Consider the following 27,259-nt stretch of genomic DNA (forward strand, 5'->3'; position numbering starts at 1 on the left):
TAACAAAATAAATTATTTTAAAGTTTAGATTTTGTAGGTTATCCGTGTAAATTAGGTTTCCATTCCTTTGATGATCAAGAAATTTTGGGTCTGTTGTAAAATTTACAAATACAGAGTACCTATGTCTCCAGATATGATAAGATAATTTAAAAGTTATAATTGGTTTAGACAGTCTCAAAAGGCATTCTAACAGGACTTATAAAATTAAAATACCTTTAAAAAGTCTATATCCAATGGAAAAAAAAATTCCCCTTGTGTGGAAATCTGAAGAAGGCACTAGGTAAATCCATTTGAAAACTTCTGGTAAGATTGCCAGAGGAATCAGGGTAAGGAGGATGATACTGAAATAGGGTTTGCAACTTTTCTTTTCCTGCGCTGTCTGAGGAGATAGGATCAGGATGGATTCAACCCCACCATGAGATCTTCCAATACAAAAACTCTTACCTCTTGTTGTTTAAATGTATTCTCATGGACTTTGCCTTTCACTGTTTCAATATTGAGTTGCAGATCAAGCAAGGTGGTATTCAGACTTATTAATGACTTGGAGATCTCATCTATTGCATTTTCATGTCCCTGGACTGAGGAAACCAAAGTACTCAGCTGGAGAAGAACGTCATTAAATCTTTGTTCAGTCATCACACTGAAATTTTGGAAATGCTCTGAATCTATGAGATTGGCTTCTGTGTCTGAAATAGATTGTATTCTCTTCTCCATGTTGCTCATGTGGTCCATAACAACTTCTCGAAATCTCATTTCATCTTCACTGTGATTTCCTTTTCCAGTGAGAGTTTGAGATATATCATTTGCATTAGTTGAACCAACTGTGCAATTCTTCATTTCCCACTTCAGGAGTTGAGCTGCATATTTAAGTAAAAATAAACAGGGTCATGGCCTATATCCTTAAATGCATACACCATTCCATTTCCTATCATTCCATTCCATACCATTTCATTCTATTCCATTCAAACATCTTGAATACTTTCCTAAATCAGGTATTTATTTTAAATATACAATGTATGAACCGCACTGGGCATATTGCTGAGAGAGAGACAGTCTCTTTTTCTCACTTTACATTAGAATTTATTTCAGAATTAAGTCAATCTTTCTGAACTGCCGCTCATATGAATCGTCTGGGCCTTTGGGTTTGGCTTTGACGGTAAGAGTAAATTCTACAGATTATGAAGTGCGTTGTATCCTACTCCTCAGGTCTGTTATTAGGATAAAATGAGATAATGCTTAACACAGTGTCTGAAGCGAGCATGTTGAATACGTTAGCTATTACAAAGATAAACGATGACGATGGCAAAAACAATATGTAGCAAAAGTAGAAGAATTAATGTCACCCACTGTATGAATCAAATGTTGATTCAACTTCCTCATCTTATCACTAAGCTAGCAGAGAATTGTCATTTTCACTTTATACAGGCCTAATTTACAGCTAGTGAAGCAGAAAAATGGACAAATTATTTTACTCTAAAAATATTCCTTTTATAAGGCTCCTCTTTACCTCTTATAAAATATATATTCATAGCAGAAAATTTAGAAAAGATGAGTAACAAGGAAAAATAATTTACCATTAATCTCACGATCCTGAGTTAAATGCTAACATTTTGGGGTATGAATATCAAATCTGGTTCTCTATTGCCACTATCATATTATTATTACAAAAGCAAGACTATATTTTACATAAAATCTGAAAGCTACTTTTTAATTAATACTACATCACAAAGACTTTTGCATATTATTTAATATTGTTTTACAAAAATAATTTTAGTAAAAGTAGCTTGTATTCTATGTATTGATCTGCCAGATTTATTTGGCAAAACCCCTACATTTAGTTTGTCTGTCTCCACTAATATATTCAATGTTTTGATGAAAAATTTTGTGAGTAATTATTTCCCAAAGAAAAAAATTCTAATAAATGATATTTTGGGGACATACAGAGCTGCTGACATATATTTCCAAATGAGCATATGTTCTCTAAAGAAGCTAATTATCCTTCTGAAAGGATCTAGAGCAACATGTTTACAGTTTCAAAAAATGAAAAGCATAAACATTAACTTTGAAGATAAAAATACAAGTTTATACACAATTAAGAAAATGTTAAACACTATTGTATCACTAATGAGCGATGGTTAAGATTTCGTCGTTTTTTCATCTTTCTCTATATTTTTCTATATTATTTTTACCTTTTATCTACATATATATCAACCTCTTATTCACATTAGTTTCAATGCATATGATTTCCCATATTTGACCATTATCGAGCAATAAAGGAATAATTTTATATGGTTTAAAAATATATCTACATAAGCAGCTATATCTGATCTGTCACTTTTCTTAACACAAATGATATGGCAATAATACCAGCTTTAAAGGTTTTTGAGAACTAGACGAGATAACGCATGAAAAACATTTCCCTCCATCCTGAGCTGAGTGTACCTCTGATATGAATGAGAGCAAGCTGCCTGATTCTGGAATCTCGCTCCACTCCTCAATTACTAGGTGTGCTACTCTGGGCAAGTTACTTATCTTCTCCTTACTTTGGTTTGCTCAAAGATCTAAAAGTAATTACTACCTCAACAGTGGTGCCGAGGATAAATGAGATAAGGCATGTAAACTTCAAAGCACACAGCTGGCACACATGAAAACTCTCTTCAAATTTAAGTGCCTTTATCCATGGAAGATATTATCTTAGTTATACACTGTCCCCACCACCTTTACCTAAAGAAGCTGTTTGATGATAGTTGCTGCTGTAGCTATTATTATATTAAGAATAAGAATTAAATATATTTACAATTAAATCCCAATTTTAAAAAACGCATGTCATAGTCTCCTGGTTACATTCTTTTTAAAATTACTTGAATTAATAAAATATGTGACCATATTTTGATATGATCCACAACAGAGGCCATATTGAGTATGTATTATTTTATACCTGATTTATCAAGAAAGTGAACAAAAAAGTATGTGTTTTAGTTGAATCTCATCACATTTATTAAATTAAATGTGGGGAACAAGCTTTGGCTGGACAGCCTCAATCATGCATTCATCAATTCTATGATTTATTATTTACTAAGCACCGACTAAGTAGAAAGCACTGTTTGAGCAAATCTGGGAATATAAAATTGACTGGAAATGGATTTTGAACTTAGCAATCAGAAACCCAAACTAACAATTTTTACAAAATTATCTCAAATTTGTCCCTTAAAAATTTTCGTTATATGATGATTATTGCATTTTGATTATTGCATTTTTAGGCAGCAGTTAAGAAGTCATGTTCTGGAATAGAACTGCCTGGGTTAGTAAGTCTTGCTCTTTCCTTTATAAGTTATGACCTTGGACAAGTTAATTTGTCAAAGCTTCTTTTTCACTGTTTGTATAAATGGGATACTAATAGTCAGTATTTAAATAATTAAATGAGCTAATACAGTGCTCAGATCCCTTCCTGGCACACAATAAGCATTTGAAAACTTTCAGCTTTTTTGTTATTATTGATATTTTGGATTCAATATCTGTGACTTATCCATTTTCCAATATTGATAATTAGGGAGAATTAATATTGTGAAATAGAAAAAAGTGGTGGGAAGTTGGGTGTTCCAAAGAGCACAGTAGTCTCTGTGCTTTATTTTACTAGGCATATTGATCTAATTACTCAACTACATAATTTTACTTTCACTGGAAACAATGAAAGTGTGGACATAAAAGACTGATTTGACAAAATGTCATGGGACCAAGGGTTTTTATTCAATATCAAGTTCAATAAGAGTTGACATAAAGGGTACATTTTGCTTATAGTTTTAAAAATACAACATGGCTTGTTTTTCCAAATCCTGAATGAAAACTAATTTAATCTTTACCGTTGTTAAAATTGTTTAACTCTGTATCACAAATCTAGGTAAAGAATGCCAGAGTTCATATTTTCAAATGTTCCCTTTGTTCATTATCATCAGAGAGATGGCATTTTGTGACTGTTCTATTTCCCATAGGAAAGCGACAAACTTTTACAGCTTGTGCAAACACCTAGGCAGAGAGTCATATTTGATTTTATAGATCACATTTACTTTTTCAAGTTGGTAATATCCTATCCTACTAAAAATTTTATATTATTTTGAGCTAAAGAATCTTTGATATTTCAGTAACAATTTATATGCATTAATTCCAGATTATATTTTATTGTCCAGAGACATTATTATGTTGTTATAACGTGATAGCGATCTAGTAGCTTCTTTAAGAAACGGTAGCATATGGAGTAGAATTTATAATGAAGTAATATCTTTCAATGTATAAGACATTTGAAATTTAAGTAGAGCATTTATGCATGACATTTTATTTCATCCATCAATTCATTTCCAAAACAGAGTAATTTCTATCATTTTACACACATATTTTGTCTATATTTGTAATTTTTTGATATCAAGTAGAGATACGTATTACAATCTAGTTCCTTTTTTGAAAATATTTTGATCTACAACTTAATTGAAGTTGTAAATGGAGTGTCCATGTTTATTATTCAAATATGATAGACACAGTGAGATCTGTTCCATATTCTGGTAAATTTGGGTGCTAATGTGACCTTAAAAGATTTGAACATTTTCAGCTTCTTGTCCGGGCTTTATAGGTATCTGTTGTAGTTTTAGAAAACAAAACTACTTCAGATCAATCATTGCCAACTCGAGAACAAATGTATTGACTTGGTATTTTTGAATAGCCCAGAGACTTTGAACTTGGTTAGAACCCTGAATGCTTTTCAGACTTTTGTCTGCATTTTGCATGGGCCTCTTAGGAAGAAGTTGTGTTCCCTAGGGTTGCCTCTGCGGACAATAGTTTGTATAAAAGTAAAGAAATTCACCCAAATTCTAACTGGTTTATAGCTAATGATCCCAAACAATGAAACTTCTTTCAGTTATGCATTTCAAACTACAGATAAGCATATACATGAACAACATACAGATAACTTTAGTTCACCAGGAAGTTAACTGTTTACTGGCAGACACATCAGGTCCTTTTCCTTAGGATGGTTGAGGTTGGTTGGTTGGTTAATCAGTTTAGTTTGTTGTGGTTGGTTTTTTTGTTTCTGTTTGTTTTTAATGGTCAAAATAGGAGTTAATTTTTACCTGTGGAAAATATTTTCCTGGATAAAATTATGGCCACTCTGTTTAGTATTTTATTGGCCAACCATATTTTGTTATTAAAAACCCAATTACACTGGGAGATAGTAGACCATAGAGTTAGGAGTTAAGAGTCATGAGTAGCAAGACCAGCTCCACTACTGAGCGGTCTCATTTTCCTTTTGTGGATAAAAAGGTTAAATATATGTCTACTGAAGGGTGATTGTAATGGTGTCTTAAGATAATCTGTGGAAAGTTTATAGCCCAGTAAATACTCAAAGATGATAGTATTGTCACCACTGTGTTGTTTCATTATCATTTCTTTGTTAACAGAATTTTAGCTGTGTTGGAGTATTCCTTTAGGTTGCCTCTTAGCAGGGGAGGTTTATCCCTGTATTTAAGAACATTTTCTTGTTAAGCTGATTAGTATGCACTTAAAAATGTATCTTACTCCTGGCCTCTCTCCTGTGAGAGCATATGTCCAGACATTTTGCCAGTCAGAGAGAAGAGGAGAGCGACAAGGCATATAAATTCAAATACCAATCAAGTCCATCAAAAATGCTACTGAAGAGAATGATATTTATGGATTTGCTTGAGGTATATGCAAGCCATCCACCCCTGTGGAAAGCCTCAAATCTATTCCCAATTCAAGCCTGACTCTCCAAAGAAATATGTACCTGGAAAATATGTTGAGCCCGCGTCAAGTGTTTTCTCTAAAATATTTTTTAAGAGGATGATATCAGGTTATTTTTAGAGGTGTTTTAAATAATAGCTTTATGAAACATCTGACTATATAAACTATATTGATACCAACGAGGTGTAGGCCAAGATTTTACAAGGTCTCCTCTTTTTGAAGACTTATAGGAATATTTCATTTGTCCTCAATACTAAGAATAGAAAAGCTTTTCCTGAACAATAAGCTTTTGTTTATAGTTTACACATTAATGTAAATGATCATGTTTATATCTTCACATTGGTAACTAGAATACTTAACATGAAATTTGTGATCCACTGCCAGAAATATACAGGACTTCAGAGGATAACATATTTTTGTAATGATCTAATCTTTCCCATCTTACCTTCACACACCTATATTTTTATCTTAATCTTTCATTTTCTATTCTGTTTCTTTTCTTTTCTTTTTTCACATAATAACTTTGCAGAATCTACTTTTTCATTTAATAAACTTGAGGAACACTTTGTGACATGAAGTTTCCCTTTTGAATCTCCCATATTCAAAAGATTGAATGCTTCTTTTTGCCTCTACAATCACTAATTCACAGGATAGGCGGCTGAGTTTCAGAACTCTAGAATACTGTACCTGCCACTACTCCCGTGATGGGTACGAGAACTGCGAACACAAGGAGATAGAGGACAATCAGGGCAGCTTTGAAGGACTTCAGTTTCTCTTGAAGGGCAGCGCCATTTTTGGGATCTAAATAAACAAAATCCAAACCTACTGTTAGAAAATTCACCCTTATTTAAGATTCTTGTAATCTCCAATTATATTGTCACTACCAAGACTATTAGAATAAAAAGGGAAAAAAAATAGGTCCTTGCTTATTTGGGAGGAAGCAAAAACGACAGTCACAGAAAAAGCCAGTACAGGCGTAACTATGGACATTTGATTTACTTATCCATTCACGAAACATCCATGACAAAGTTACTATCCTCTGCAAGTTGTACTTGTCTCATTTTGGGGCATTTAGTTGGCAACTTTAATACCGTCCAACATACGCAAACATAAATTTTATTCTTCTGTTTCATGTGGGAATATATTCTGAGTGAAAATAAAATTACTCAAGTAACTATATAATTATGAATTCTTTAAGATTTTAAATCAGATAGAAATTTATTTTTGATGATAATTATGCAAATTTTCTTTTCCAATCCATCTCACTAATTTTTTATTTGGATACCTCTTATAATCTGAATACAATGTAAAAAAAAAAAGAAAGAAATGAAATAAACAAAAGTTTTCACATTTTGAGTAAACTTTGGAATGGATCAATGAAGCCTATCCTCTGGATATTTCAGCACATATTAATATTTTAGTATTATTCATTTATATGGAAGAGTGATTCATATAATGGGATGCTAACTGTGGAAAAGATAATGATGTAGGGGGAATCTTAGTAGAAGAGGAAGATACTTCTCTGGTTAGGTGAATAAAACTTCCATTAAAAACTTCTTTCCTATGGCCATTGTTTATACTGCTCAAAGAAAAAGGAGTAATTTTTTTCTTTTCCTGAGGAAGATTTGCTCTGAGCTAACATATGCTGCCAAGCCTTCCTCTATTTTGTATGTGAGTCACTGCCACAGCATGGCCACTGATAGACGAGTGGTGTAGTTCCTCGCCAGGGAACCCAACCCAGGCTGCTGAGGCAGAGTGTGCCCAACTTAACTGCTAGGCCACCAGGGCTGGCCCAAAAAAGAAGTAAATTTTGTTTTCAGGTTATAAACTCCTAAATTTAACACAAAATTTAGATATTGTTTAATAATGTTCTATGAGAAAGTGAAAGGAAAAGGAGAGAAAATTTTTAAGTAAGGAAAAGAAAAATAAATAGGAATGAAACAATCTAAGGAAGGAGAAAAAGAACAACCCACAATACAAGCAAGCTGGGATGTTACATCTGCCAGGTTGATTAAGCCTAAAACCCAGGAGTCATCTTCTCTCTCATCTCCAATTTACAATAAATTCTCAGTATTCTGCCATTTAAATAGTTCTCAAAACTTTCTGTTGCCTTTTCTAGGTCCCCAATGCCTCTGTCCTCCCTCACCAATCTCTCAACAGCTCCACCACCTAACAGCTTTTACTATTATCTTTTTTCCTCTGTGTCATGGTAGTCACATTCTCTCATCCACCGTTTGCACAGCACACAAGATGCATCGTGCCTTGGGTTGTAGTCTGTATTTCAGGTTTGTCTATGTAAGAACTCACATATAATCCTATAACTTTGTATTTGCTGCTTCCTCTGACTGAAAAACCTCTATGGTTCCTTCCCCACTCATCCCATCCTTTTGGGGAAATGCTTCATTCTTTAAAAGTTAGCAGAGCTATAAGCCACGCCATCCTGCTGCCTTAAAGGAGCCTGTGCAGATACAGCTGAGCACTGCTTCTATGGAGCCCCTGTAACCTGTGCCAAATCTCTTTCAGCACTGTTGTGGATTGATCTGTGTCCCTCAAAAGGATATTGTTGAAGTCATAACTCTGGTTACCTGTGAATGTGATCCTATTTGAAAACAGAATCTTTGCAGGTGTAATCTGGTTAAGATGAGGCCACACTGGATTAGAGTGAGCCTTAATCTAATGATTGGTGTCCTTATAAGAAGAGAAGAGGACACATAAAGACACAGGCAAGAAGACCGTGTGAAGCTGGAGGAGGAGATTAGAATGATGCAGTTATAAGCCAAGAAACACTAAGAATTGCCAGGAGCCACTAGAAGCTAGGAATAGGCAGAGAAGGATTCTTCTCTAGAGCCTTCAAAGGGAGCATTACCTTGCCAGCACCTTGACTTCAGACTTCTGGCCTTCAGAAGTATGAGAGAATAAATGTCTGTTGTTTTAAGCCATCTGATTTGTGGGAATTTGTTACAGCAGCCCTAAGAAACTAACACAAGCACTGACTACCCATGATTTCTAAATATTCATGGTGCTAGGGTCACAGTCATCCCCAGGACCTAGTCCAGTGCCTGGGAAATCAGAGGACTCAATCAATATTGTAGACTAATTTAATCTATTACAATGCTTCCTTACTTCAAGTTAAGCTTATTTTCTATTCTGTGTCAAGAGAGGAGAAGACTGATTTATCCAATGAGTATTATTTTAACATTTATACACATTTAAGGCAAGTCTCAAGATTATAATTTTATATTATGTCAATAACTCTAAGGGCAACCTCCATGGGCACTCCAACCTCCTACTTACTCGGAGGAAGCAAAGCTGTCATTGAGCGAGCATCAAACTTCACAGATTCTGTACAGCTGTCAGCGTCCTCTGGTTGATCAGAAAAGCTATCCCACTGCTCCATACTTCTATTAAACACATGGAAAAATATATTATTACACACGAAATGGCTAAGGACTTTTGGCATAATGTTTCAAGTTGAATTTTATAATTATAGCAAGGAAACAAGCATAATTAGTTGGCTAAATTTACAAATCTGCCATATAGAGCCATAAATTAAACCTACCCATGACTTGTAATTTTAACATTAAAATACTTAACGGAACCTACTCCAGTATATTTCTACATACAAATGTGTATCTATTTGTAGGTGTGTGTTTTTTGAGAATGAAAGGTAGTTTTTTTTCTTAGCTAGAAAAATATTTTCCCAAGTGACAGAAAACAACTGTTTAGCTGAAAAGAAAAAATAGTTTCCCTTAGAACAAACATATGTGCAAAGTTTGGAGAAATATTTCCTGTGACCTTTTATCAGAGCTTCATGAGTCAGTTTTCCTTTTGCCAAGGCATCTGTTTATCATTTTGGAAAGATGAAGTCTAGTTACTAGATTAGGAACAACAGGAAAAAGTTTTTGATTTCTTTTTTTTTCCCTTGTATTTATATACTTGTTCAGGGCTTTTCTCATTATACACTGGCAGTATCACAAAAATGTCCTTGTACCTTTTTAAGCACAATCTATATTCTATGACATAATCTATGCCTGTGTCTCTTTAAGATGCATCAGAATCGTTTGAAAGACTTGATTAAAAACAGATTGATGGGCCTCACCCCCAGAGTTTCTGATATTTGGGGTGAGGGTCATGAATTTGCAATTTCAACAAGTTATCTAGCAACGCTGCTCCTGCCAGTCTGAGGACCCATTTTAAGATCGTTTTCAGTCAAAAGAAATTGTATGACTTTTTCTTGGAAAGAGTTGAGTTCATTTGATTGATAAATTTAGCATGAAGCCAACATCTTCTGATCATTTCTTATTTTCTCTAATGCTAAGTTATGGATTTAACACAGCCGTAATTGTAACTGAGTACACTGGCAGCTCCAGGACACCAAATTCACATCTTGTCCAGGAAATGAAGGACAATCGTTCGTATGAAATGCTCATCCTGCCTTGGGGAGAGATATTGACAAGTAAGGATGTGACTCAATTCCTGTCAATATATTGTTTTAAATATTATCAGGAGATTCTTTATTTTGCTGTTTGCAATGACAATCTTTGTACACGTATCATCCTATGGATTGGTCGGAGTTTCTGTAAATCCTATTGATCTGACCAAGAAGTGTATTTAAATGTTTGGCCACTGTGGAGGAAGGGGGGGAGGGGGAAGGTATAGGACCTACCTCCTCTTTTCTTAGGCAGAGGCAAAGTGAAAGAAATAAATAATTATCGGGGAAAATTGACCATTATAGAAAACTAAATTGGATAATTCAGATCCAACCTCTATTGCCATTTCTACCTTTTGAATTTACTCTACTATTTGATTTGGATGACAGTTTTACTTTCCAAGCAAAACAAATTAACAATTTTTTTTCTTTCTTTTTTTTTTTTTTGCTGAGGAAGATTTGCTCTGAGATGACATCCATACCAATCTCCCTCTATTTTTTAGTATACGGGCTGCCAGCACAGCATGGCCGCTAACAGAGCGGTGTAGGTCCACACCCAGGAACCAAACCCAGGCCACAGAAGCAGAGTGTGCTGAACTTAACAAGTAGGCCATGGGGGCTGGCCCTCAAAAAAACAAAATCTTAAAAACTGAGATGACAATAAAGCTTAGTTAAATTCATTTCAAAACTATAGTTTAAAGCAATTGGGACTATGTGACAAAGATTTTTAACTTTGAGCTCAAGTTTATAAAGGATGGGCTCACAAAGTATACATTTAGATACACCTGCTATGTAACTAGAAATCCTTTCCTTTCAGTCAGCTTTCTGGCCCCTTCTGCACGTGTTTGATGATGGCTTTGGTCCTAATATTTGAGACATTATGACTCCATTTTCACTTATACACAAAAGAAACATCTCTTATGTTACTCTCTTCAAGATGTGAATATTTTTATTAAAAAAGTGAAACCTATTGAAGCTGGCAAATCTCTCTAGACTGTGAACTGCATAAGAGAAGGGACATATCTGGTTTTGTTCAATGTTATATTACCAGAGCCTAAAGCAACCAGGAATAATAAATATTTATAGGATGAATGATCTGATTTTTTTGTAAGACATTAGTGTCATGTAGTTGTTTTCTTTTTGTTTTTTAAACAAGATGGATATTGGGAGATACAGGGACCAAAAAGCTGTGCTTCTTTTCATAGAGAACTTTTTGGTAAATAGGTTTTGCCCATAATTTCAGATTTTATTTTTCTATTCTTCGTTCTTACTCTTTTGATAGTTTCCTGGAACAGGAACCAAATCTTGCGGCTGGGTGACTATGTTTTGCTGTAAAGAGACTGCCACTCCCTCTAGCCTGTTCCTATCAACGTTCGTTTTTATTTTGTCAGGTCCAATTGACAACCAGCTATGGTCACATCCCATTGTGGTCCTGAAGGGAACATTCCTAGCATTGTGGCTGGAACAATTCCCTTTTGTGAAGGAGTATCTTAGTTGTGTAGGATGTTTATCACTCCTGGATGCCACCCACTAGATGTCAAAAATGTCTCCTAATCATTATTTCACTGCTTCCCCCCGCAAATATCCAAAAACTTCAGCCCCACACAGTTCCAAATACCCATCCCTCTTTGAGAACCACTCTTCAACCTGCATCCTCAGCGTGAATGGACAGTCAGGAACTGTCTCTCTCTCTCCCCGCGATATTTGCCTTGAGCAATCTGACTGTTAACATGTCTTTAATGAAGATTTGTTTTCATGAAAAAAAATATCTTCATGAGCTTTAGCAACAGATTCCTCAAATTGTCTTGGAGGATTTCTCTCAAACCACTCCCTCTGTGTTTAGCCCTTTAAATACATATATTACAGAACTTTGTCAAAGCGTATAGGAATGCTTCTTACAGAAAACTTAAACTTTTTAATATTTTAAAGAGAAAAGAAAGTGGCAAATCCAGGATGATCATTCACTGATCTAATCTTGGCCTCAATAAAGCAGAATGAACATTATTTTTGTCCATATACTTGCTCAAAAACTCCACATGTACTTTCAAATAAATTTGCAATTTAGAACCCACACAGCCTCCTTGGCTTAAAGGACTTTTCTTGGGAGAAAGAAAGAATCCCATTGGGTTTTTTTAGGGGGCTCTAGAATGCTAGATGCTACATTGTAAAAACAGAAAAGTGAATGATAAATTTTGGGATATTTTCAATCAATGAATTTAGGATAGAAATACCTATCTCTTCACATAGGCCAGTCCAACCAATTCCTGGTATGAGTCATTATATTAAGCATTGTGCAAGTCACTAGAATGCCAAGGTCATCATGTATAGAACATTCTCAACCACCAACAATTTTCTGCATTAATATGAATGACTAAAATCTTCATAAATAATCTCCTGACAATGTGGTATATATACACACAAAGCACAGGCATAGTCCAAAAGAGAGTGATTAACTCTTTTGGGAAAGTGGCTAGTTAAGATGGGAATACAGAAAAGATAACAGTTTATCAGAATTTTGAAAAATGAGCAGGAATTTGGAATAAGAAAAATATTCCAGGGGTGGAAAATACGTTAAAGAGCATGAAGGCATGAGGAACATGGGAACCAGAGTGGATCAGCATCATGGAAGCAGGAGCTCTGGGCAGAGGGCCTAGCAGAAGAGGCCAGAGGAGAATGTAGTTGGGGGCATCCTACTCATCAATTTCTTCTTTCATTCTTCTGATTATATAAATCAATCTGGCTTTCACAACCTACTCCAAAAATAATATTCAAGATATATCTATACAGACTACTATCTTAGCGTGTACACGAAAATTAACTCAAAATGGATTAAAGACTTGAATGGAAAACCTGAAACCATAAAACTCCTAGAAGAAAACTTAGGTGGTATGCTCCTTGACATTGGTCTTGGTGATGATTTTTTGAACCTGACAAAAAAGAAAATCAACAAAAGCAAAAATAAACAAATGGGACAACATCAAACTAAAAAGTTTCTGCACAGCAAGGGAAATCATCAACAGAATGAAAAGACAACATGCCGAATGGAAGAAAATACTTGCAAATCATATGTCTGATAAGGGACTAACATAAAAAATATACAAAAAATTCATACAACTCAATAGCAAGAAAAACCATTCTAATTGAACAATGGATAGAAGATCTTACTAGATATTTTTCCAAAGAAGATATACAGATGACCAACGGGTACATGAAAAGATACTCAACATCATTAATCATCAGGGAAATGCAAATCAAAACCACAATGAGATATCACCTCACACCTGTCAGAATGGCTATTATCAAAAAAGACAAGAAATAGTAAGTGTTGTTGAGGATGTGGAGAAAACGGAAACCTTGAATACTGTTGGTGGGAATGTAAATTGGTGCACCCATTATGGAAAATGATACAGCAGTTTCTCAAAAATTAAAAATAGAACTACCATATGATCCAGCAATTTCACTTCTGGGTACTTACCTGAAGAAAACAAAAACATTAATTTGAAAAGATATATGTATCCCTAGGTTCATTACCACATTATTTACAATAGCCAAGGTATGAAAACAATCTACGTGTCCATTAGTGGATGAATGGATAAAGCAAATGTGGTGCATATATACAATGGATTATTATTCAACCATAAAAAAGAATGAAATCTTGCCATTTGTGACAACATGGATGGCCTTTGAGGGCATTATGCTAAGTGAAATAAGTCAGACAGGGAAATGCAAATAATGTATGTGTTATCTCTCTTATATGTGGTTTCTAAAAAAAAAAAAAAAGACCAAGTTCATAGATACAGAGAACAGATTGGTGGTTGCCAGAAGCAGAGGGTAAGAGGTGGGAGAAATGGCTGAAAGAGGTCAAAAGGTAAAAATAAATAAATAAGCACTTAGAGCCCAGCACATAGTAAGTACTCAATAAATGTTACCTATAATAATTTCATCATAAAAAAACAGAAACTGTCCCCTCTATATCACTTAGAGTGATTTAGGGAAAAATTTATGTGATTAACCCATTCCTCCTGTGTTTTAGTTGAAGACAAAATTATGTTTGCAGGTATGTTTCTATCTCTTCTGTAATCCAACACTGCACAATCCAACTTGCTTTCTTTGGCTTTTAGTTTGCCAGAAAACTAAAGATATCACCTTCCTTTTGCAACTGTAATAGTCTAAACAGGCCAGCTGCCTTGAAAACATCTATCCGGACTTCTGTTTTACCTTTATCATTTTAGCTAACACTGTGATACAATTTAAATGAAATCAAATCTTGATGGAAATAGGAGGGAACAATCTCAAACAACCATATCGCTACATTTCTCACCTAGAAACATTTGAAACTGCCTTAATAGTGAAATGACTGGGGAATGTAGGATCTTTAATGTAAAGGGGGATTCCATTTTTCAAAAATGAAGATGTACCTACACAAATTAAGTGATAAATTACTCTTTGCTTTGGCTGCAGTGGTGTTTATATTACTAGTGATAAAATGCATATATAGTCATTAAATACATTTTTGGTTATTTCACTCTCCCCCTGAAATAGAGATTAAGCTCAATTTTGTTTTTCTTCAGGCCTCTAAGCTTTGATCTGTCTTTTATGGGCTTATATAGATGATAATAAATGTTTTGTAGATAATTGTATTTCATACTATTGTTTCTTTGGGTAGATTTATTAAAATTTTGAAAAAACAAACCCTCTAATAAACCTCTGTGAGTAGATTACCCTAATTGCCCATATCCAGTGTGTATAAAACCCCTGAGAGGTGTGGAGGGCTGAAAGGAAGATGAGCACTAAAATCTGTTGAGTGGAATGATGACTGAAAAATATTCCTCTCAGTATATCACATGACGTTTTGTTTGTTTTCTGGGGCAGCGTATAATGCAGGTTGGTTCATCATGAACTATATGAAATATTGGTACATTTTTTTTCAGAAAAAAAAAGGTTAGGTTAATCATAGATGGTGCTGTCACAGGACTGCTGGCATTTTCTCTTGTCACTTTCTTTTATTCTTAGTCTCCATGCTCTTTTTGAGAATGACGTCTACTTCTATGGCTTGAACTACTACCTGCATACAGACCAAGCCAATATCCAGCTCAGATCTCACGTCTCAGAATCAGATTTTTTTTTTAAGATTTTATTTTTTCCTTTTTCTCCCCAAAGCTCCCCAGTACATAGTTGTATATTCTTCGTTGTGGGTCCTTCTAGTTGTGGCATGTGGGACGCTGCCTCAGCGTGGCTTGATGCGCAGTGCCATGTCCGTGCCCAGGATTCAAACCAACGAAACACTGGGCCGCCTGCAGTGGAGGGCATGAACTTAGCCACTTGGCCACGGGGCCAGCCCCTCAGAATCAGATTTTTTAAAATAATACAACTAGCTAAAATGGTAAATTTTCTACATCAACCTAACTTTTCTTTTTCCAGCATTTTTGGTGTTGGTATATCATCCATTTATTATTATAATCATTTATTATCTTCTATCTAATGTGTAGTGGAACATACATGATACAGTTAGGCATATGACAATACAGAAGTAATATACAGGCACTAGAAAAGCATGATCACTCAAACCAGCAGCCAAGGCCTTATTCTAGATCTCTCTCACGCACAAGACCCATATCTGATTGCTCAGCAACTCCTGACTTCCTCAGAGCCATGCCTTCCCAATGTTTGGGTTTCAGCTCTTTTTTCTCTACCCCAGACAGGCATCTTGGATAGCAGCAATGTGATAGGCAATTAAGGGGAGAATCCAAGAGGCATTAAGAAAAGAAGGAAATTAAAAGAATTGATGAACAAGCATCACAAGTAGGACTTTAACAAAGAATAGGAGAAAAAAATCAAACAGTAGAAAGTATTATTGAGGAAAAAAATATGGGGGACGTAAACTTGAGAACAAATGTATTTAGTGGGCAAGTAGAGGAAGACGAACTAGCCCTAAAGATAAAGAAGAACCTTGGACACTATGGGAGAAGAGGAAGTCAGGGTCATGAAGAAGAGAAAGGAATCTCAAGGCATGCAGGGACATCCATATCTTGCCACATGTCTCTGAGCTGTTTTATGTACGGTAGAGGCAGAAGCACATTCTTGAGAGATCAAGAAGCAGCCAAGGTAAAAAAATGAAAGGCCTTGAGTGTATACCAGAAATTTGGTCATGCTCATGCTTTTCTGTTGAGAAGAGATACTGAAGATTGCATTGAGATGGTACCTTGAGGAGAGTTAGTTTTCCCTGCTTCTTATTCCTCCTCATCTCCCAACCTATTAACACTGAAGTGTGTCAGGTCTCAGTTCTTGTCCTCTTTCTAGCTTTACTCACTCCCTTGGTAATCTTCCAGCCTTATTGCTTTAAATACAGTTTCTAAAGCTGATGACTCTTCCACCTCTATCTCTTGCCCAGATGTCTCCTCTGAACTCCAGACTTATGTATGCAACTACCTAGCAACATGACTACTTGGATTTCTAATAAGGCCCAAATCTAGGAGCTTCCTTGTCCCCCACCCTCTCTCATCCTCCACATCCAATCTATCACCAGATCTTGTTGGTTTGTTTTCAAACCCTATGGAGAAACTGATTGCTTCTCATCACCTCCTCTACTACCATCCTGACCCAAGCTCCATCCTCTTCCTCACCTGGACTATCTTAATAGCTCCCTAACTGGCCTCTCAGCTTCACTCTTCACTTCCGGCTTATTCTCCACATGATGTCTTGAATGTTCCTCTTAAATAGTCAGTCGGATCTTGTCACTCTTCTGCTCAAAATACCTTCCCATCTCGCTCAGGTCCTAACTAAAACCTCATTCTCTCAGGCAGATATTTCTGGGGCATCAGATTTAAAATTGCAACCTCTCTTTTTCACTTCCTCTTCTCTTTCCTGGCTTGATATTTTTCCCTCAGATCTTATCCCCATCTAACATGAAATATTTTTTCCTCATTTATCTTGTCTATTGCTGGCCTCCTTTCACCCAAATTAGACCCATGATTCAGGAGTTTTTATCTCTTTGGGTCAATGACCAGAGAGTTCCTGACACTCAAAACGTGTTCATCACATATGTAAATACATTATGAGAAATCACATAAATAAATGAAATGAAAAATATTTTGTAGCATGACTGGGTTTCATATCTGGGGTTGTGCCTCAAGAAAAGTTCGTATTTTGCTGATGTGGGGATTTAAAAAGTTCTGTTACACATTGGGTAATAAAAGGTTTTTCTCTGCATTGTGTTAATAGGAAGCGGAAACAAAATATTTGATCCCTAATGTCCCCACTTTGCCTCCACGGTATTCATTAGATTTACTAGATTACTTCAGTTCTTTACTCTGATCATTATCATTTTAATTTTTTTAGTGACGTTAGAGAACACACATACATGTGAAGTTTTGTTAGCAGTCAGTGAACAATTCACACAATTCAAATGAGCCTTTAATGTCATTTCCAAAGGTAAGAGAAAAAATAACTTGACATAAAGTTACAATTCTTACCAAAACGCAATGCGCTGACAAAGGATTGAGAAATCTTTTGAGTTAGGATAATCTATTAAAAGCATGTTCTCATGAGAAGTGAAACACATCTGTGCAACTTCAGCTTTTTATAAAGTGGGTGAAAAGCTTACAGAAGCTCCAGCAGGAAAACAATAATGAAAGAATTTCAGTGTAAACCTGTTTGGAAACACAGCCTTTATTTTCTCCTGTTTTTATTACAAAAACATTATAACAATATTACAGATAATTGGGACAAAATTTCTATCATTCCCGTCACCCTAATATAAGAAAAAATACCTTCATTTTTCATAGGAAATTTGAGTCTTCGTCCACATATATGTTGCATAGCTGATATCATAATGTACATTATCATTTGACCTTATATATTTTCTTTAAAATACTATTAATATTTTTATATTTCAAATGATTTTTTTCAAATTTAAAATGATTGGCTACATAATAATTCATCAAATATATGTATCTTATTTATGTAACCATTTTCCTATAATGTAATTCTTTTTGAAAAATTTTTCCCCTCTTCTTTGGAGGCAATGTTTTACTAATATAGATGATGATGTTGTAAATATTTTCATAATTCAGCTTTCTTCTTTTGAAGTGTTTCTTTATGATAATTCACCATTTGTTGAACCACCAGGTGTCAGGAAAACTATTTTAAACTTCTTTGAATCTACTGTCTGATTGCTCTTTAAAAAGATCTTAAATATTTACAAAGATTCCATTCATAAGAGTATGACAGTTTTAAACCAAATTCACCACTAGTTAGTAATAATTATTCAGTAGTAATTATTTTAGAGTCATTTAGATTTTGATAAGAGTTAAATGATATCTCAAGGTGGCTTTATTTAGCATTTTTTATTATGTGGAAGAGATATTTCCATGTAATTGTTTATTATTTATTTTTCTTCTTGGGTTTTTGTTTATTTATATCAATAGTTTTTACATCCCCAGGTGATCTTTCTTTATATAGATGTGAAAATTCTTTATATGTAATAAATACTGTACATTCTTTCTTCTAAGACTGTCCCTATTCAGATTTATCATCAAACTCTTAAGGTTCATTTCATCTTTACAATTTGGGGTAAATAATCACTGTGTAACTTTCCTTATTGTTTAAAAACAGAGACTTTGATTTTTTATGAACAGTTAAAAATATATATGAAATGAAAATAAAATTAACGTATTTGTCAAGCCAGTGCCTCTTCACAAGAGGGATTAAGGTAAGAAATGGAAGCGTCCATACTGTGTGTGATGCCACTCATGTTCGTCCTAGGCAGTGAAGAAGACAGAGCGTCCATTTTTAAATCTGAAGTCTAGATTTGAATATTGACTATGCTATTTCCTAGCTATGTGATCTTTGGCAAATATTTTAATTTATTTGACTGCAGTTTCTTTACATATGTAAAATATGATTACATCAATTGAAAGAATTATGAAGATTAAAAATAATTTTTGTAAATTCCCTGGTACATAGACAACTGTCAATAAATGACTCACCATTATTTTAAAATGTCAATTTTTTTATATGGATTTTTAAAATTTTATCCTCACAGCAGCTCCGTGAGGTACACAGCAGTATTTTCTCCATTTTACAAGGTTAGGAAACCAAGACCTAAAATGGTTAAGTAACTTGCTAACGTTGTACAACTAGGGTGTAGGGGAGCTGATTTGAATGTAGGTGGTGTACGTCCACAATAGCAGCTCCTAATTACTGCAGAAAATGTAATAATCTCATTCTATGACTTTTCTATCACTATTCTCACGTGGCAGTGAGAATGCTAACCCTGTTTGATGCTGTGTAAATCTTACCTATTCTTCAAGATGAACCTAAATGCTAACATCTCCATGAAGTTTTTTTTAATAGTCCTTTCTCCCCTTGAAGTAATTTTGGCCTCTCATTCATTCCCATGTTAGTTATCTATAGCGCTTTCCCCCTACTTAAGGTGCTCAAATTATATTACACCTATTTGTCTTAGATCACAAACTCCCTGAAGACAGAGACTGTATTTTATTGTTTGTATTCCTTCCTTACATCTAGCTCAATGAAGTGCATGCAGTAAAGGCCCAGCCAATATTTGCTATATGAGAAAGTAAAGATAATAAAATGTATTACGTTAAAGCCAAAACTATTATATGAAAAGTAAGGAAATGAAACTAATTAAAATGGTTAATCATATTTTGAATAAAGTCAATAATTTTTTAATAAAATATGAACAATTACATGCCAAAAATTTCTTGCTAGTTCAACCAACAAAGTATTTAGTATATTTCATATATATTTATGCACACACGTTTTTCACTCACAGAAAACCTTGCAGAAATCTCTATTTTTCATCATTGAAATAACCAAATCAAATTATTAGTAGTAGGATAAAAAGTTCTACCATAAATTATGGATTTTATATATATATATTTATATATATATATATCACATACACACACACACACGTACACAAACACACACAGACACAGAACAGACTTATATACTCAATGGAAGCAATTTGGGAAAAATATTAAAATGAACTTCTTTTACCGTTTATCCTGAGGACAGCAGCACTGATTTATCCACTTCCCTCTCTTTACAAATGAAAGCTAAAATCTTTATCACATAGTATTTCGCCATCTGGTTCATGAAGAAAGGAAATGACACATTTGTGTGTTGAAAATCTTTCTTAACAATGTATTTCAATAGGACTCTCATCAATGTACAAGTTTGCAAAATCTAAATTTGTCGGATAACTCATTCCTCTTTCTATCTAGGATATCATAAAAAAAAGAGAAGTAAAGTGAAAAGAAATGAGGATTATTGTAATAGGGTACATAATATATGGTAGATTAATCTTTCACTTTTTATAAGATATGAATGCCTTCTGTAATATTCTCATTATCTATTATCTTCTATTAATCTCATTATCTTCTACTAATTCATATTATCTCCTCTTTCATCCTATATAACATTGAGGCAAGACTCCATGTTTAAGTGATTTGTCTTTCTTCATCCTTTTTCCTATATCTTTTACCTCTAGCTTCAAACACAGGAGGAAAGACTATGGATGCCTACTAAGAAAACGTAATAATCCAATAATGCTTACTTCAGCTCAACCTATACTGATATTAGCATTATCTCTAGACCTCTTTCGAGCATCTAACAAGTTGTTATTTCCCCAGGAGTAGAGTGTAGGAAAGGGGTCCCAGGTATGGGGTCAGAGGAAAGGAATGTCCTTCACTTTCTACCACTTTGCCAGAGTTTTACACTTTTCATCTCATGTATTTGATCACATTCAAGTTCCAGCAGGACACATATAAAAAACACACAGCATTGCATTACTGAGCTAATTTTTAAATCTAATTTTTCTGGTGGAAAGTATTTAGTTTATATGCCATAGGCACTTCTTGGTACTCTAAGCAGGGAGACATAATACGTCCTACCAAAAGATGGCCACCGTGGTCTTCCTGTGCCCATGGCCACCGCAGAACATTCCCTCAGAAGACAGTATGCCTGGTGGAAAGAATGCAGGAACAGTGCACTGTGTTTGAGAGACAGAAAGTAACGGTATCACACAGTCATTCTTAAAGACTAATGGTAATAGTAACTGAGGAGTTGGAGCAAGCAACACACATTCTAGCCAGGCACCTGTCGACAAGAGGTAGGCTCCAGGGCAGGACCGGAGTGGATCCAGGTTAGACCAGCATAAAAGGTATTAGGCTATTCCTTAAGTACGCTAGTTTAAATTTATCACCAAATTCTCAGTGAAGAGGAACTGAAGACTGACATTAGGACTCATTCTATTTCCTTTATAATTGTTTGTATAAACATCTTATTATAGAATATGTTTCTTCTGTGGTCTTTACAAAAGTCTAGAGTTTAAGAACTCCTTTGTATATTGTTAAATTTGGATACCCCTTTCAACACCACATGATTAAAAAGTCAGACTCTGGGAATAGCAAGCTAAGACACCAACTTTCCAAAATTCTATCCTAATAAGGTTTATTTCTGTGAGGGCTATATTTCTAGGCTGTCTCTGTAATATTGTTATGTATACATCTTTACTTCCACACTGCTAACCACTTCTCTATTTGATTACTTCCACATTCTTCCGCCAATCTAAGTATTCATGGAAAACAAAATCTGTCTCTCTGTATGTATGTGTGTACATATATATATATATATTATATTACATGATATTATCTATTAGGTCTTACTGCATGTAAGGTGCCTTACCAGGGAACCAAGTAGAAAATGTTCAGGTCAAGCTAATGATTAATTGAAAGAACAGAAAGAATGTCTAAAAAGTTGGGATTTTCTATTCATTGTCTCATTTGATTTCATGGCAACTTAGGTCAATTTCCTGATTAAGAAATTGAGGCTTAGTTGGACATGTTGTGGCAGTGTCCCACATATAGAGGGAGATTGGCATGGATGTTAGCTCGGGACCAGTCTTCCTCACCAAAAAAAAAAAACAAAGAAAAAAGAAATCGAGGCTTAGACATATTAAGAAAACTTGTCAAACTCATAGAGCTATGAGTCATAAGAGCTGGTATTTAAACCCAATTAAGTTTGATTTCAAAACTTGGCAAAATATACATTTTTCTCAATCTGAGATCAATGTATGTATTACCAGTGTTCTTTATCACAAATGTTATATTGAAAACAAACCACAAAAAAGACACATTCCAGATTACCTGAATGAATGGTGGCTTTACTATCAGTTACTGCCATGGGATTCCAATGACTTTGTTTTTGTTGCTTATGGACATATGTGTCTGGAGTGAAGGCTCCATAATATTATGCCCAGTGTTCAAATAGAGTTTCACAATCAGAGAAATGGGTTGGAAGAATTGACTTCAGTCTCATAGGGCTCACTGTGGTAGAGACATGCACGCTGAACTCAAGCAAAGATATATTTCACACTCATTAAGAGGTACTTTTGCATGTCTAAATGAACAGGTCATTTGTATAAGGTGTATAATACCGTATATTTGTGGGATAAATTTGCAAAGATAATATTTTTTCATATTCTGATCTCAAAGCATTAACTAGATAGTGACTTAAATAAAAGTTGTAATAATGTTGCAATGGACACAGCTCTCCATGTGAACATAATGCATTTATAGAATTATCAAAGCATACTTCTTCAAATATGTTGAAAAAATGCGTGCTAGCAGAGGTTAAGTCTGATGGTCATAAACAGAAAAAAAGAAAAACCTTGATGTTATCAGTGACATTTTATGCAATCCTATATGAACAGAAGTTTCTTGCATGAGTATTCCTGAAGTTAAAAGACAGAAACAGACTGAGCAGAGGATCAGAACTAAGCAGTATCTTCCTTCTATTAAACCTGTTAAAAATGTTTTGGTTCAGCCACACAGTCTTAAATTGATACTATTGATTAAAGTTTTAGTATTTTTATAGGATTTCTGAGTTTAATTTGCAAATGCGTCATATTTCAAAAGTTGGTTAAGAACTATAGGCCTAAAGAACTTAAGTCTAAATTTATGTTTCTATGTTTTAACATAACATAATATAGTATCAACACTCAGTGGGGTGGAGGGACCAACACATTTACTTTCGTCTGAGAAACAATGCACTTTACGACACTGTCAGTTTTTAAAACAAAGTGCATGGAAGACTTTTAGTTCCAGCCTCGACATCTTCCTCTATTCCATGTGGGGTGCTGCCACAGTGTGGCTTCATGGGGGTCCACACCTGAGATCCCAACCCCTGAACCCCGGGATGCCAAAGTGGTGCACACAAACTTAACTACTACACCACTGAGCTGGGCCCTGCAAGGTTCTTTTTGAAGGGAAACCCAAAGACCACAAAGAACACAAAAGTAAGGACACTAGAGGAAAGTTTAGTCTCTGATAGCTACAGCTGCAGCAAACTTTAAACACAGCCCAACTCCTCGCCAGGTTATCATAGAATCTCCCACCGCAAGCCTATTTACCTCGGTTCCTATTACCTGATTGATCATCTCCAGCTTTCAACCCAAAATTACAAGTCAGGCTAATAGGCAAGTAAGCCTATCCCAGGCCCTAATAGTCACACTCGCTGGACAGTCAGGGAAGTGGAGGGGTAGAGTGTGGACATAATACCAGTGACTAATTTCCTTGCAAGCTCAGCTGTCTCCCCAAAGCAACATTAACGATTCACTCTTTCCTTGTGACTCATGTCTTCATAAAAAGCTACAAAAATGCCAGTTAAGAAAAAAAGTGAATGTGAGCTCATTTTTAAGTGATATTTTGAAACCACGAATGCATATTGGACTGACTTTAGGGAAGCACGACTTCAGAATTAAAGTGACAGACCCACATAGTTTAAATAAGCTTAAAAGTGGCAAAAGTGTTATTTAAACGTGAGCAAAATTCATTAAGCAAATTCTTACCCAGAAGTCTCCTGGAATCATTATAGGATGTCAGCCTAGGGGCTCAAAAAGAGAACAGGACTTATATTGTCACCAAGGAAATTGTAGCAAGGTGCATAAAATTTACTTTATGGCAATTTCACATACTCCATATCCTTTTCTTCTCATAGCAAAATCTCTTCTTTTTAAAATGAGAGAACTTGAAGACTCTTCAAAGGAAATTATCTAGGGCCACCTGGCTAGTGACAGAGCATGAACTAGAATCTATACTCTATGCTGTTCTTTCTACTATGCCACATGGATCCTTAGCTTTTGTGAACATACATAATGGCTCATTCTATATATCTCCATTTTCTCCCACAATATCTTCAGAAGCTACAGCTGATGATTCCAAGGAGTGTCTCCAAAGCTCAGATCTCTTGCTTTTTGAACTGCCTGCAATGGCTTTAAGAGAATAAAGGGTACTTTCTCTTTTACCTTCCACTTGAGAGGACCACTCATTGGCGAACTCCAACCAGGAACCCTATGGGGAAGGTGACTCTGAGCAATGGAGTTCCCGGTATCTCTTCTAGGGCACAGAAGAGACAGTACAAACAGGGTGGTGCTGATGTGTAGTGAGGCAAAAAGCAATACTGCATCCCTACTTAGTCTGGGAACTCTGAAAAGGATACTTAGTATTTGAAGAAAGAGTGGAAGTTGAATTGCAGAAAAGGAAGAGAGAAGATCCTGGGTGGAGAAAACAGTGCATTCAGAAGCCTGAAGAAGACAAGAACATGAAAAGTATCAAAGACCAAAGCAAGGCCAAGGGGGTGGAGTAAAAAAAGCAAAAGGCAGCAAGCAAAATTCCAGATCAAAGTCAACGGATCAAAGAGTTTATCTTTAGAGCAGTGGAAAGACATTAATGTTTCTAAAGTGGGATGAATGAGACATATTTGGACTTCGAAAGTTGACAGTTTGTAATGTGGAGAAAAAATAAGTGCAAGAAGTTCGATTGAGGGCAAGTAGACTAGTGAGGAAGTTGCTGCAATAGTGCAGGGGAAAGCTGAAGGCAGCTTGGACTTGGGTGGTGTCAGTGGTAATGGGGAGAGGTGGATAGAGATATTGAAAGGCGAAGGGTGATCCAATGGTGAGAGATGGTGGGCTTGAATTTTTCTCATTTCTACTCCAGATTCATTCTCCCCCTTTCTCCACCCTTCTATTTTCCCCAAGAGGCTGACCTTTTTGTGTTGAAACAAATGGCTCCCTGGACCTCTGGCTTCTGATTAGTTTTGGCAAATGTGCTGCACAGCGGGAGATTTGTAAAGGGAAGGAGAGTTAGTTCTTCATATTAATTGTCTAGAAATGAAGTAAGTATTTATTGTCTAGGAATATTGGGTAGCCTCTTAAGGAGCAACTTGATCTATATAAGCAGAAAATTTCTATGTGTTAGGCAGAAATCTAATTCTCATTATTGTGGGGATTTCAATATCTTACCTAGTTCCAGAACTGTGACAGTTAAAAAAAAATCCACTACTTTTTGAGTGATGGGACCTTTGAGGAACAACTCAGCAACTCCATGATAGGTGTTGTGGTAGGCAGACTAACGCACTCCCCCAGAAAGATAGGCACCTCATAATTCCCAGAATAATGTTATGTTACAGGGCAAAAGGTAATTAAGGTTGCACATGGAATCAAGGTTGCTAATCAGCTGACATTAAAATAAGGAGAATATTCTGGATTATCTAAGTGGGTTCAATGTAATAACAAGGATCCTTAAAAGTAGAAGAGGGAGGCAGAAGGAGAGAATCAGAGAAAGTGAAGTGATGATGGAAGAATGGCCAGAGAGGTACAAGGTTACTGGCTTTGACAATGGAGGAAGACAGCCCCAGGCTAAAGCTGGTGGGTGCCCACTAGAAGCTGGGAAAGGTAAGGGCATAGATTTCTCCTGGAGCATCCAGAAAGTAGTACAGCCCTGCCAATAACTTGATTTTAGCCCAATGAGCTCCATTTTGGACATCTAACCTATAGAACTATAAGAAAATAAACTTGTGTTCTTTTAAGCCACTAAGTTTGTGTTAACTTGTTACTGCAGCAGTAGAAAACTGATACAGGACTCGATTGTTTTGCTAGGGCTGTGATAACAAAATGCCACACTGGATGGCTTAAACAGTAGAAATTTATTTCTCACGGTTCTGGAGGCTGAAGTCCAAGGTCAAGGTGTCGACGTTTGCTTCCTCCTGAGGCCTCTCTTCATGGACTGCAGATGATTGCCCTTTTGCTTCTTCTTCACATGGTCATCCCTCAGTGCTCTTACTCCGCAGGTGTCTCTTTATGTATTCAAATGTCCTCTTCTTAATAAGGACATCGGTCAGATTGGCTTAAGGCCTCATTTTACCTTAATTACCTCTTTCAAGTCCCCATCTCCAAACGCAGTCACATTCTCAGGTACCAGGAGTTAGAGATTCAACATATGAATTTTGGGGGAACACAATTCAGTCGACAAGCAGGACTATATCATCAATCTTCCTTGATGCTATCTCCAGAGGGTCCTGAGGCGATATGCCGTGGTGACTTACTGGGGCTTGTTAAAACAAGGCTTAGAACCTATGCCATTTTGGATGCTTCTGGACTGTCTTGGCCCAAGTCCATCTCATAACTAATCCTATGAGACTACAGACCCATCCTTTGGTTGTTTCCCGAGGCACAAAATGTGTATTGAGAATAAATATATTTAGCATTTGCCAAAATCCACATTGGTTTCTTGACCCAAGTAGCAAAAACTCTTTTGGTTGAAAGGATTAAACAGAAGCCAATGAAACTTCGCCCTCCCCACCAGGATAGTCATCCAAAAGCAAATATCGCATTTCTGGAAGAAGTAGTGAGATCAGGGTATAATCGAATATTAATGTTGCAAAGCTGTGATTCTGAGGAAATGATACTTTGAATGAATAAAATGAATGAATAAAACTTTCAGAATGGGCAAGTGTGAAAACATTCATTACCCACGTACATGACCACTAGAGGGCATCCACCATGGAGACCCAGTCACCTGGGTGACAAGATCACTTCTCTGGAGAAAGCTAGTTAGCCTCTACCTCCAGCCACAACATATACAAAGTAATGTCACAACAGATATTCCTGAGCTGAATGACATGGGCTTTCTCTCAATAAGGATGATCTGGATATTGCTGCTAATATGTCAACAGCAGAGGCAAACACTGAAACCTTTTGATATGGCCCAGCCAGTCATC

The 27,259-nt window shown here is 35.7% G+C and overlaps 1 protein-coding gene across 1 annotated transcript in view; it reads right to left on the reverse strand.

The window, feature by feature from the left end:
• MSR1 (macrophage scavenger receptor 1) overlaps nucleotides 1–20,430 on the reverse strand; it is a 74,366-nt gene extending 53,936 nt beyond the window's left edge. Inside the window, exons 1-4 of the mRNA XM_014847816.3 lie at nucleotides 20,198–20,430; nucleotides 9,040–9,146; nucleotides 6,433–6,546; nucleotides 445–857 (exon numbers count right to left, since the gene is read on the reverse strand). Of these exons, the coding sequence (XP_014703302.2) occupies nucleotides 445–857; nucleotides 6,433–6,546; nucleotides 9,040–9,142 (630 nt within the window). The 5' untranslated portion in view covers nucleotides 9,143–9,146; nucleotides 20,198–20,430. The remainder of the gene's footprint in view (nucleotides 1–444; nucleotides 858–6,432; nucleotides 6,547–9,039; nucleotides 9,147–20,197) is intronic.
• Nucleotides 20,431–27,259: the final 6,829 nt, after the last annotated feature.

The sequence above is a fragment of the Equus asinus genome, chromosome 27 (genome assembly GCF_041296235.1).
Source record: "Equus asinus isolate D_3611 breed Donkey chromosome 27, EquAss-T2T_v2, whole genome shotgun sequence".
In the NCBI taxonomy this organism is placed as follows: domain Eukaryota; kingdom Metazoa; phylum Chordata; class Mammalia; order Perissodactyla; family Equidae; genus Equus; species Equus asinus.